General features: G+C 43.4%; 1 protein-coding gene across 1 annotated transcript in view; it reads left to right on the plus strand.

Annotated features, from left to right (window-relative positions):
• LOC138558149 (pre-B-cell leukemia transcription factor 1-like) overlaps window positions 1-14135 on the plus strand; it is a 597254-nt gene that overhangs the window by 499679 nt on the left and 83440 nt on the right. Inside the window, exon 6 of the mRNA XM_069642665.1 lies at window positions 3308-3467. Within this exon, the coding sequence (XP_069498766.1) occupies window positions 3308-3467 (160 nt within the window). The remainder of the gene's footprint in view (window positions 1-3307; window positions 3468-14135) is intronic.

A 14135-nucleotide genomic window follows, 5' to 3' on the forward strand; every position in this document is an offset into this window, starting at 1 on the left:
ATTAGGGTGGTACCCATGGAGACTGTTACAACCTTATAGAAACACACCAGTTTGCACAGAAAACTCGACTCTATGAAGATCTTAACTTGGAAATTAAGGTCAATAGGAAACATTCCCCTGTGTATTATTTTAAAGCAAAGCAATATCCTTAACTTGAATGCAATAACAACATATTTACTGATAGAAAACCTCACTGAGGCAACAATGAAGCTTTTTTTATAGCAAGAACTGGTCTGATACTAGGGAGGTGATATCAAAATACAAATTATATAAACATATTTTTGGTACTCAAGTGGTCAGAACAGTATTCCTAAGTACCTGACTAGTATGCATAATTCTTATTGGAGAACCCAGTTTCTGTGATTCAGAATTAATGTGTTTCCAACTGGTGAAAATAACCACGATGGAAGCAAAGGGCTTACATCTAAGAACTGAAAATCTGCAAAGAATTGGGTTCCCTGGAAAGTTTCTTCCATTTGTTAATTGAAATGCCCCACTCTTCAGTCCTTGACATGCCAGACCTTTGAGAAATGTGTTGATTGTACTGATTTGGTGAACACGCTGGACCTCTGGCAATGTATAGTATAAGGGAATGAACAACCTCTATCTATATCGCGATTGAGGTTTTTAAATTCTGTTAATATGATCACAATTAAATGAGGCGGAGACGATTTAGTACGTAGGTCAGTAAAGCACAGGCACTTTAAGAATGAAACTGAGCGTATTCTAATGAATCAGGTTGATCAGGGCTGTTATATTTACCCGTATTGACATAATGTTTTTTTTAAAGGGTATTATTCCAAACATTATAAAGTAAGGCAATGGAGAACGTTGCTCGGAACAGTACAGATATCTTACAAATGAAATTGGTTCATTTTTAAGGAATTTGGTTGACTGTGGTTTTGCTTATGTGTTAACCATGTATTTTGTATTTGCCTTTTTAAATGTAAAAATTTCAAGGCAAACTATGACACACTAATAAAAGAAAATAACAGCCTCACAAAACCTTCCCAGACAATTCAGTTTGTTGGATCTGTATTTCATACGAAATATTTTGGAAGATTGTTCAAACACCAACCAAGTTATATGCATCTCAAAATGTGCTCTTCCAGTGTGGACTTCAACTTAACCATTCACTACAGGGTCACTTTTGCCAACCGTGTAATGTACATTTACAAGCAGGCTTTGGTTTCTATAGATCTCAATTTCATGAGTAATAAAAGATGCACATTGTGAAAAGTTTGATATGGTCCCATCTCATTCTTTGAGGTTATAATTCGGAAACTACAAGTATTCATATCTTTACTATTGTAGAACAGTTGCAATCCTCCAACCAGAAAGCCGACTCTTGCTACCAAATGAACTTGCTCTTTTAGATTTTGCGAATCCTCGTCTTTTCTTGCTGACTTCCTTGTTTGCTCAAGGGAATGCATATTACGCAATAGGACTACAACCACCCACCCCCCTCTCCAAGGATACTCTCCTCCACCATTACCTCTGTCTGTGCTAGCTGTAATACTTGCATCACTGGGAGATACTTATTTCCATCACAAACCTACACTATTAACTGGGCCTAAAGGTCTCGCAGGCATAGCCATTTGTTCACTGCTAAAACATTGAGTGTAAAGTTATGTATGGTGGCAAGTTGGATGATGGCAGACTCTATTTTATCCCTTTCCCGTACTCTATATATTTGTGTGCTTTGTTTGTAAGGGAAAGATAGGGAAATAGGCTGAGGGAAGCACTGCATTGTGCATCGTACCTCATGCGCCCATGCAATATGTTGATGTCACATTCCTCTTCTCTGTCATGGAATTGAATGTAGCTGAGGGAGAATGGGTTGCAGAGAATGATATGGGATTAGCCCGTACAACAGCTAGATATAATATATTGGATGGACTAAGACCCAAAATGTAGTTTATCTTTATTTCCCAAACTCCCATCACAGAGGTAGTCTGATGATCAAAGTTCACTTTCACCTTTCTCCTTCATAATAAAGCATTTTTCTCCGGGTTGTGTCGTTCATTGAATATATCTAACTGATTGGGACTGGTGAAAGCCTTATTAAGGCCACTGACCTGTCTAGTGACCTTAGTGCTGATAGTTGATAAGTTCCATCCACGGAAGATTCATTGACACATTTATACCAGTGACTGCAAAGTGTCTTGTGTTTAAAATGTACAGTATGTGACAAATTAGCATAAATGTTACATACAAGTGAACTGGTACACTTCTTACATATCTGCAAGTTGCTTAGTTTAATTATATTACTAGATAAATCAAGAACACATATTTGAAAAATGAGACAATGGGCCTCATTACAACCCTGGCTTTAAGGGATTAGCGGTGCCGTAAAAGGCTGCAGCGCCGTTAAACCCTTAACGCCAGATTCACACTTTAACGCCTGCTTTTTGCAGGGGTTAAAGTCCAACCCGCTAAGGGCCCTTGGTGCTAATTACGGCACCGTAATTTACGGTGCCGTAATTAGCGCCTTCCCCATTCCCATTGAGCCCTATGGGCCAAAAATGGGAATGAGGAAGGGACCATGGTGAATGGGGATTTACCGCCCCGCCAACCTTGGAATGGGGCGGTAAATCCGCCATCCACCATGGCGGAATCCGGCATGGACCATGGTGCTAATAGCACCATGGTCCAACGCCAGGGTTGTAATGAGGCCCAATAACTGAGTGAAACCATTTGTATACATAAGGTACTATAAGGATGTGTTTTTATGTATCACAAATACATTTTCTCAGTTGATGGCTCCTTAGATGGAGAATTCAGAAATGCTTGCAATATTGCAGTATCTGTCTTGTAACTTGGAATATATATCTAACACTAATTGTGGATGCTGTGAGATTGTTTTGAACTAGTAGATTTATTATTTGACATTACGTTCTTATTAGGTTGAACAATCTCGGGTTGCAGGTTACTACCTAGGCATGAATGTCACTTTCCCCCATGGCATGGATATGAGTTCTCCACATGCACATACCGCCATTTCTTACGTGTCAAGAGTGAATTATCACTCCACCAATAGCTAGCAGTGAGTGCACATTGTGTGGTCTGCTCTTATACCCAAAAATCTGCTTGATTGAATTGTGGCATATACATACATTATTTGAGTGTACACGTGTACTCTGTGATCAAACTGGTACTTTTCTAATGGCCTCTCCCTTTAAAAATAGAACATTTGACATGTGCTTTTTAAAGTTAATAAAATGCTATTCATTGTTTAAAAACAAATGTTATTAAAAAAGACATCTAAAATGAAAAATAACATCATCTTCTCTTGGCCTTGTCTTAGGTATCAAACTGGTTTGGAAATAAGCGAATCCGGTACAAGAAGAACATAGGTAAATTTCAAGAGGAAGCCAATATTTATGCTGCCAAAACAGCTGTCACTGCCACAAACGTGTCTGCTCACGGAAGTCAAGCAAACTCACCCTCAACTCCCAATTCTGCTGGTTAGTTTGTTTTTTTTTGGTTGTTGCTGTTTTTTTATTTCATTTGATTTTTGTCGTTTTTTTATTTTTTATTATTCCTTTTCCTTTTTTATTTTTTTTTGGTGTTCATTTTTCTTCCAGACAATGTGATCATGGTGTTTTAAAGTGTCTTTTATTTACTTTTTGTTCTTATTTTCTTTATTTTATTGTTTTTGGGGGTGGGTAATCTAAATGGGGAAAAATAATAAACAAGCATGAGCTTCTCAAAGAGAAACTCTTGGTGCACAAGGCCTTCTTAACAGTTTTTTTTTAACAAAACAAAAAGATGATTTGATGCTGGATTAGTTTGTTTTCAATACGGCTCTGATACGTGTTGTGTATTTAAGTAGCAGACCATAGATCAATCTGCAGTCAACCTGAAAGTTCATGCTAATGCATGCAAAGATGTCATGCAAAAGGAAGTAAAAACAAATCAAAACAAGAAACACACACCAGGTGGAAGCCCTACAGAGAATAGAATACACGTTTTGGGAGCTCTATTGGATAATTTACCTGAACAGATGCACATGATATATCTAATACTTTTCTTGATGCTGTAAAAGCTTTTGATTAGTTGTCTTGGGGCTTCTGATTAGCTAGTGTTGCATCAGTACTAAATGTATCTCATGGATTGCAGTGCTATACTCCATTTCTACAGCTAGAGTATGTGAAAAATGAACAATTATCTGAGGCTAGAGCTATCACAAGAGCCACCCAATAGGTTACCTGCTGTCCGCATTGATTTTACTATCCTGGTTCAGGAGCACAAGTGGGTACTCAATGCAAGCATGCTGAAAAAGATCCTTACACAATGGGAACACCCCGATATAGACAGTTGATGACGAGAACAACAGCAAAATGTCAAAAGTTCACATACAGATACTGGCAACCATGGTGTCTCGTCAATGCACAATGGATGAATTTGTAGGGAGATATGCCTATGCTTTTCCACCAAATCCCATCCTATTAAAAGTGATTCACAAATTGTTACTGGAGAGCTTGACATTACTTCTTATTGCTCCAATGTGGGCATGACCAAGTGACAACCACCAATCAAATTGCATCCAGTGTCTACCTGTGATCCACTTACGCCAGTAGATAACGCACTCCAATCTACAAATGATACTACTATAAACTTGGCAGCTTTGCTCCCGAGGCCATAGTGTTTGCTCATTTGAACCTGCCTCAATGTTGCATCGGGCGCTGAATGGCAAAGGATGTGTGGCCATTCAGGAGAATTACACAGATATACTCCAGCCCGGACCTTGTGATCTTCGAACGCAGCGTTTCTGTGTGTACCCAAATACAGGAAGGAGCGGCTGGGTGGCTGAGCCTTCTCGTGAATGGGCCTAAACTTTGGAATCCTAGTTCCTACCGTCTTAAGACGACCGTGGACTTCCTACCTTTTAAATAAAGTCTCAAAACCTTTCTCTTCCAGTGAGGTGGTTTCTGGTCTCTGCATCTGGTATTGTTTGCTTAAGCTCCATGATACCTTTGGTGAAAGTGCGCTATATAATAGTCGATTGATTTATTGATTGATTGAGTGATGCATGGATATACTACTTGAGGCCAAGATAGCAAATACAGCATACCGATTTTTCAATAAGTGGAAGCAATTCATAATATGGTGCACAAAGAGACATATCAGTAAAACAGAATGTTTGCCAATAGACATTGTTACCTACCTGCTGTTCCCTTTGTACTTAGGGTTTATACATAATTCACTAAAGGTTATTTAGCTGCTCTGGCAGCATACACTACTTTGCAAAGTAAAGTGTCTTGGTAGAAAATACCTGTGGTCAAAAAGTTCATGGAAGGGGTAAAACGTGTATATACTTTGTTGGTGTACCCATCAGTAGGTTGGGATTTTAGTAAGGTTTTACATGACTAATGCGACTTCCATTCGAGCACATGCATAATGTTTCCCTAACGGACATTGTAGGGTAGCTTTTTTTCATTGCAATCACATCAATAGGAAGAGTAAGCAAACCTTAGTAGATAAACCCTTTTTCACATTTCACAAATGTAGGGTAGCCTCACCTACATTTTCCCCCAAAATGTATTCCAAAATTTCATGTCAATCAGTTCATGGACTTACGTGCATGTTTAATAATTCGAAAACACTGAACAGAATTAGATTTTTTGTGTTATTTACTATGAAACGAATGTACAGCTCTAATTCTATGGTGGTTGTAACTGAACAGTCATTATATTGTTAACAAATCTGAATTATCGGTTATTCCGAGAGTTCTGATAATGGTTAGTGAAATTCTCATTATACCATCACTTTGTATAGCAAAGTCAGTCCCTCAGACCCCAAAATATCACATGTCTGTACAGGCATGTCAGCAATTCAAGACCACTTACCTATTTAATCCTTTGCCATGTCACCCTCTGACTATTAGCCACCTTCATTAACAGTTAAAGCCCAAAATAAAAAAAGAGACTCTAACTTCAAAGGTGGTCAGAACACACAATTATATTTTTCCAATGCATTACAAAAATACAATTGATTAATTAATGACCAGTTAAACTCATAGCCAATTTTTCTTCTGTAGTGGTCCCCACTCTAACCACTGCTCCAAATATCCTCTATCCAGAAGTCACCGTTGACAAAGGCCTTTCCTTAGCTTCTGAAATCAACATAAATATTATTTACATTTAAGCTCAGTTACCTGTCTTCAACTCCTCACTTTGTTAATAGCAATGTTCTGCAAACTCTTTAATCTATACCAGTTAATAACCTTTAACTTGCCCTCCCAAAAACATCAGATTCACAGACTGATTCGAAGCTTTCCACCAAGAAGTCTCTTTCCTGAAACTCAACCCACATCATCCCACCCTCACAGTCTTCTCATCTTTAAACTGATAATGTAGTTAAGTCTTCTATCTGACCTGACTGTCCAATCTCTTTTCCAGAACCCATTTACTCCACAAGATACTTACCATACTGTTATTATCTATGCCAAGAACCAGATAAAAAAAGACATGACAATCATTACACACCGAAAACCCATGATGCTGCCCCTTGTAATGCCCTCCGTCATGACCTGCAAATATGCCAATCTCTATTCCATTCACGCGAACACCTCAAAATGGGCAAGCCTACAATTAGTCTCGCTTATCATAACCAAGTCACCCAACACAGCCACCGATCACTCAGCCTCAACATTTCATGCTGTGAATATATTGCAGATATAAATCTGAAATGTTATAAATATTTTGCTACACTTCATTTGTTTAAGATAGGTTAATTTAACAGCTGTTGCTCATCTAATATTCTTAATATGCTGTTTTATTTAACATGTCCTTTGTTTCAAAATTTCCAAATTTTCTATTCAAATGGAAGCAACATTGCACGAAAGAAGAAAACTCGAAAACTAAATAGTATTAGTAGAAGGTGTAAACTATTTTGAGCTTACTGAAACTCAAGAAAAACATTTACTTTACATGCAACAATATTATAGGATGCAAAAGACCTGTTTCTATGACATACAGCCTGGAGCTGAGCTCCTTCCCCAGAATGCTTTGTGGAGAGAAGAAGAAGGCAAACATGGACCAGATACTTGAGAAGAATTTCAAACGAGGTTGTGACCCTCTAGAACTAGGAATATGTTATGTTACCTTCAACACTGCACACATGACCACCGTACTTAAAGCACAAAGTCGTGTCCGTGTAAAGGCAAATCGTGACAATGCCCAGGGTGGCCTGCAGGAGATAGACTGTGGGATGAAAGGAAAAGGTGCCAAGAATAGCATAGCGGGAAAAGGGAAGAGTGGGAAAGGTCAGTGAGCCAGAAATATACAGAGTTAACTGACAACATACAGGGAACTAAAAACATAAGGCATGGGATAGTGAAGGTTGAGATGAAGGTATGGTATGATTGTCAGTGTATACACCTGAAGAAAATGTAATTAAAAGAAGGGTCACATGCTTCCGCTATTAAATGGCAGTAAATGGCAGTACTTTCATGGAGGCCATTACTTTTGTGGCTGCGGTATTAATTTAAGGCATGTTGTGGATGCATGATGGCTTCGAGGTGTGCTGAAGAGGGCCTGGGAATTGTGGGGGCTACTAACCAGATAATAATATTGGATCTTCTCCTACAGATGGCTGGATGGTGCTCTGGTGAAGCCTAGCCTGCTGACAGAGGTGTTAGATCCAGGAACAGACTGCGTGCAGAATGAATGTTGTGGGACACAAATGGAGAGTTTGATAAAAAGTATCCCCCCACTCTGAGCCATACCAGAATGGCTTCGGTAGAAGAAGAGATAATGAGTGTTGCCTGTGGATGTGGTGAATTGGAATATAAGCCACTGCAATGCAGTATGTGAGAATAAAATGACGAGGTGAGGTTGTAAAATAATGCATGGCAGGCTAGCTTAGTCAAAGTAGTCAATCACGTTAAGGACAACACTCTAGGTGGGCAACTGTCTGTTATAAGGCTTGTAAACAGTGGCTGTTGGGCACCTTAAACACTGGCTTTGAGACCTTCCTGGACTACCTTAGTGCATTCAAGTGATGCTCAACTGAGCAGGTGAATACACACTCTTCCAGTTACGCCCATGGACTGGAACACCAGGTTTTAAAGACAGAAAAAAGCTTGGCGGAACAAAGGACCCATTTGCATGAAGGTGGTGATTGGTCTGTGCCTCCAGTGGGAGCAAAGCTCTGGTTCAGATGGCCTGGAAGTTCCTGAGACTAGCTAGGAGCCTAATGGGGACGACAATGGTGGTGTGGAAAATTGGATTACTCTTGTCACGAGGCTTGGCTATTCTGGGATTTAATCTGCATTATCCAGCCTCTTATCAACCTGTTCTACATTTACCTTATCCTCTCGATAGAGGGTAGCAGCTTAATTCTAGGGTCAAAAAGTACTTTAAATTTTGTTTTTGTGGATCTACATTGGGCAACGGGGCCATTTACCCAAACTAATGTGCATTAATGTTTATATTTTAATTATCTGGAGTGTGTGGATTGCCACATGTCACCTACATGCTGCTTCACAGCCTTTGTCAGCCTTGTACAAAGCGATATGACGTAACAAACCATGGCTTAATATGGCATAGTATAACACAATGTATCAAAGTATGTTCGTATAACAAAACCACTACTATGCCCAGAAATGGAAGGGTTTAGAGGTCTTGTAAATAAATATACAAGGCTTTCTGGGGCCGGGGCCTGCATTACATACAACTCTCTCTTCCTAAACACCTTCCTTCTCGAGCCCTTCGTTCAATTACCTCTAACTCTCTGACGCTCAGACACTTCTCCAGGTAGAGAGTTGGAGGGAGATCTCTCTACTCTGCAGGTGCCTCCCTCTGGATTGGCCTCCCTGCCCTCTCTAACTCAAGCAGTACCACCTCCAGTTCCAGAAGCAGCTCAAGACCTTGCTTTTCACCTCTGCTTTCTCTCTTGCTCCCTCTTGCTGACCACCTGTCTGCCATGCTAACTGGTTGTATGGCTACCCTCTCAACTCAACGGGCACCTGGCTTTTTCCCAGACTTGCAAGCATCTGCAATGCCTCTGGGCTTCTGCGCACTTAGGGGCTGTATCTGTAAACCCACATTATCCCCCATGCCCCTTTTATTGTTGCACTTCCCATGGCTGGCTCCCTGGCTGCACTTACTAATGAGCAATTGCTGCCCTGACTGCACTTCTCTTTCTCCCTCCGCCTGGTACTCTCTCCCCCACCCCCTGCACATGCACAATCTGAATGGCACAAGGCCTAGTAAGATTGTTGTTTTTCGTCCTCCTTATGTCTCCCTACCTTGTCTTGTCATGCCTAGAAACACTTGTGTACAGGCGCATTATAAATAACTCATATAATATCATGTCAAAACAACAAAAAATTGAGCAAGTCTCTGAAAATTTAAAAGTGCTCTCAGTAACAAAATTGAAATTTGGAACACGAGTGTAAATACAACACAAGAATGGGAAGTAGTGCAAATCTAAAAGGTGCCTCTGTATGTGTGCCTCTGTATGTATGCAACACTGCCATGAAGCAAACAGGATGTTTAAATTAGAAAACAATAGGGGTTCAAAATCAGAGTTCCCACTCTTTTTCACATTGATGACTGCAAGCCTGTGTAATTGCATTAAAACCTATGTAGGAGGGGAAGACAGAGAGTAGTCAAAGATGACACCAAGATTTTTAGTCTCACAGGAGAGTTAGGGGAGGGGGCCCATAGAGGGCGGCCAGAGGGTAGGATGGAACGCGGGAGCTGGGTTCCCAATGAGAAGGATCTCAGTCTTAGGGGCTTTAAGGCAGAGATCATTGGCAGCACACACCATGTCAAGCTTGAAGGAGAGCTGTGTGTTTTCTGCATAACACTGGAAGTGAGGAGAGAAGGAGGAGATCAGGTGGGCCAGAGGGACATGGTAGATGTTTTATGGCCACAGCGAGAGGTTAGAGCCTTGAGGGACACTGCCGGTGGAGAGTGTGATAGGGGAGAGAAAAGGACCCAGTTAAACTTGGGAAGGATGGTCAGAGACGAATGAGGTCAACCAGTCAAGTGCCAAGCTCGTGATGCCAAGGGTGTCATAGAGCTGATTTGTCAGGGTGGCATGATTGACCATGTCGAAGGAAGAGGAAAGATCCAGAAGGATAAGAATGGATGAAGAGTTGGAATCAAGATTTGAGTCAAGTCTTCAACAGTGTTCAGTAGAGCAATGTCCGTCCTTCTGGCTGCTCTGAAGCTAGATGGGTGGTTCTGGACACAACCAACAGATTCAGTGTGTTGGATCAGTTTGGAGATGATAAGCTTCTCCAAGAGTTTGCCCAGGAAGGGGGCAATGGAGCTAGGACAGGAGGGGTCAGCAGAGAGCTTTTTGAGGCGTGCATGCACAAGGTAGTGCTTGAGGGGTAGCGGGAAGGAGCCAGTGGTAAAGGAGTGATTACAGAAATCGGCCAAGGCTGGCGCAAGGGAGGCAATGTTGTCCTTGTTAATTCTGGAGGGGCAGCAGAGTACCTGTTTGGACGAGACTTTCTTAGAGAAGACTTGTCTAGAGACCCGATCCGGTGCTATGACCGAGAAAGAGTTAGATTAGGAGGGAAGAGGAGAGGAGGCCAAGGGAGGCCTGAGAGCTGTGGAGGGAGGAGGGAGGGAAGTGGAGGAGACTGAGGACAGAATGTCCTGAGTTTTGGTCAAGAAGTGGGAGGCCAGTGAAGTACAGAGGGTCAGGGATGGCAGGGGAGAAGTGGAGACTGCAGTAGGGTTGGAGTGTTCCTTGCAGATTTTAAACAGTTTTCCCATGTTTTTAGTGGCCCCAGAGATACAGGCTTGGATATGGGCCCTCTTCTTCGAGCGGGTGGAAAGTCTATATTGCATTTGGAGCAGGCAGCAAGCCAGTCTGTCAGAGGATGTGCCGGATGCCCTCCACTTCCTCTCAGCAACTCTGCACTTGAGTTTCAGCAAAGCTAGGTCAGAGTCATATCAGGTGTTGCGCTTGGAGGCAGGCTTCAAGCGGATCCTCATGATAGGGGCATGGATGTCCACGGTGTTTTGCTTGTGATAGGTGAATATTAGCATGGGCAGAGTCAGTGTGGGAGTCAGTGGCAGGAGTGGGTGGCAATGAAAGTGGCAACAAAAGCATCAACGGACCCTCGCTTTATTGGTCGAATGACAGAGAAGGAGACTGGCAGTGCAGGCAGAGGCTTAACCAGGGAGTTAAGAGATATAAAAGAGCGTGGTTAGACCAGGAGCGAGGTGTGGTAAGAGGGTTGGAGATGGGGATGTCTGCTGAGATGAGAGCATACAAGGTATGTCCGGCTGAGTGCGTCGGCCCGGATGGATGAATATCAAGGGAAAGAAAGTCACAGAGGCTGTGGAAGAGTCCAGTGGCCGAATCAGGAGTGTGAAGGTGAATATTGAATTATCTAAGGAGCAGAAGCTTGAAGGATGAGGCAAGAAGAGATGAGGTTAAGTCAGACCATTCCAAGAGAAAGAAGGAGACCAGACCAGGGATCCTGTACATGGTGGCAAGAGTCATAAGAGGTTTGGAGAGACACCAAGCCTGCTGATGGGGCATTCAAAGAAGAGTAGGTCTAAGTGGGAATGATGGTAGCAGGGGCCCAGTCAGAGAAGATCAAGGCCACTCTGCCTTCAGACCGGTTTTGGCCTGGGTTTAGAGAGGATCTTGTGGCCCTCAGGAAGGAGTGTGTAAAAGGGTGTCAAAGGCAGTGACAGAGCTGGCAGTGAACCACGTCTCAGTGATAGCGAGAACATCAAGGTCAATGTCTTCAAGAAGGAGACAGATATCAGAGGAGTGTTTAACAGCAGAGCGACAGTTGTGGGTAGCTAGGTGAAGCTGGTTGCCACCTTTAAAGGTCTTCTCCGGAGGGGTACAAAGATGTGGTACACCCATCGGTGGTGGTGAAGGGGCAAGAGGGGCAGAGGAGTGATGGGGAAGGGGGGAAGTTGATGAGAGATGGAAGACGCCTATCAAGAAGGAAAAGGTTAGGATGAAAGCCCTGGGCGATGACATTGCCTTTCTTATAGACATTAATGATGCACCAAGAGGATGAGAATCATGCCAAGCTTACTTCCCATCTAGTGCCCCCATTAATGGGCAACAAAGAGAAAGTGGACAAAGACCATGTGGGGAGTTCATAGGTCTGGAGAGGGGCCGACAAACAGGATGTCTGTGACAGTCTGCCTGTGTTGACGTAGGTGTCAGCGATGGGCAGACTTGGGTTGGATACCAGTAGATCCTTTTTGAACATTTACCTATCAGACCTTGAAAGAGAGATAGGATAGGTGATAGAGTAGCAGTCTGAGCAAATAGGGGACATTTGGAGCATAATGGAGGGCCGGGAAATGGAAGGGGGAGAGAGAGAGAATGAGAAACTGCACAAACTCAGATGAACTGACCAGGCGGCCTATGAGCAAGACAGGCACAGATGTCACACAGGTTTCCGAAAGGGGTGTTGCAACTCAGGTGGGATAAAAACCTTCCCTCATCCTGTCCATTCTTGCTAGCATGCAAAGTCTTCAGCTCCTCCCCTGCCGAAGACTTGGAGGTGCTGTTGGCATCATTCATCATATACATCATAGCGGTCGGGGCAAGAAAAAGCCACAGGTGTTGGTCACACGCTCACTGCAGGCCGAGTGCCTCTGCAACCTCATCTTCCTCACTCACTCCCTAACTTCAGGCTCTAAGTGTGAGGGATCCCCTACGAGCACCTCTAAGTTCAAAGGAGCACCTTCAGGAAAGGTGAGCCCCCCAAAGAGCTCCGGCATTGAGTGAATGCCAGGTCCGGATACGAGTGAGTGCCAAGTCTGTATATGAAGGGGTAGCTCCAGCAACTTGTCACAGCAACCCCAGAAATGAGTGAACAGCAGCTCCAGGCAGCGATGAGTCAAGGGGGCTGAGGTGTGGGTGACAGGCAGGCACCCTTTCAGCAATCAATACACGCCATGTCCAGCTGCGAGTGAGTACCAGGTGCCAGTGAGAACCAGGTCCAGCTAGGGTCGATTACAAGTCTTGCTATCAGTGAGTATTTCCACATCCAGATGCGACTGAACAGAGCAGCAGGTTTAGTGAATGGCGAGTTTCAGGTCCAACTAAGAATGAGTAGCACGTCTAACAGGATGAGTGCATTAGCTGCAATCTATCGTACAGTAGTTCGCATATGTCCTATCCAGACGTTGCGTGTGCACTCCTGGCTGTTAGCCAGATATTTCTCAGGCATGCCCCAACGAGCTACGTCACAGACCCTGTAACCACACTCCCAATCCCGTGCCTGGGGCAGTATCAGCGCCTCCTGGACGTCAACATTAGCCACTGTTGGACTACACAGGGGTCCCTGCCAATTTGATTTTGGCTCTGCCGTGCTCAACAGATCCGGGCATTCACCATGTCTCAATGTGTCCTCAACAAAGGCCAAACTCAGCCCATCGTCATGCAGAGTCCTCCCCTAAGCCATCCAGTTCCCCAGCTGTATAGTAGGTGCCTAGCAGGTACAGAACTAGAGTATCCTTTCTGGGGCAGGGGACCTTTGGCATGCCATCTTACTTCCAAAAGTCCCATTGCGCCGGAACCAGGGTTCACCTCACTACCTTTGTTATCACATTTGATGTGACTGAGTGATCGCTTGCTTCAGATTCATACAACGTCATCAGGAAGTAGCAAAGCGATACCAGCACGGTAATGACAAATGAGGCTTCTGCAATGCCAGGGATCTGGGTGGACACTGAGTGGTGTACATTATGGATTTTTGCCAGATTTCGTAGCGATTTTCTTGGGGAGGTGAAGGTGCCCATGGAAGGTGGCCACAGATTATGTGACCAAAGATATAGGGCCTCATTACGAGTTTGGAGGTAGCCATGCCGCTATTTGCTGCATGGCTGCCTCCAAACATGGGTCCGGGTTCCTTGAATGAGGAATTACCGGGCCATTCCAACCTTGGAGGACCCGGTAATTCCTTATTCAATTTATTTGAGCCTCTATGGGGGCTCAAATGGGAATGGGGATGGAGCTAACAACGGGCCCATTAATAACGGGCCCATTGTTGGGTCCCACGAGGGAACCTCATAATAGGGTGGAATGGGTTTAATGGCACCGGCGCCATTACCAGCGCCGTTAAACCTATTTGGCCAGGGTCATAATGAGGCCCATAGTGTTGTCTTTAGGTAATTATATTTTGA

This window comes from Ambystoma mexicanum, chromosome 1q, assembly GCF_040938575.1.
Source record: "Ambystoma mexicanum isolate Mex_15411 chromosome 1q, UKY_AmexF1_1, whole genome shotgun sequence".
NCBI lineage: Eukaryota > Metazoa > Chordata > Amphibia > Caudata > Ambystomatidae > Ambystoma > Ambystoma mexicanum.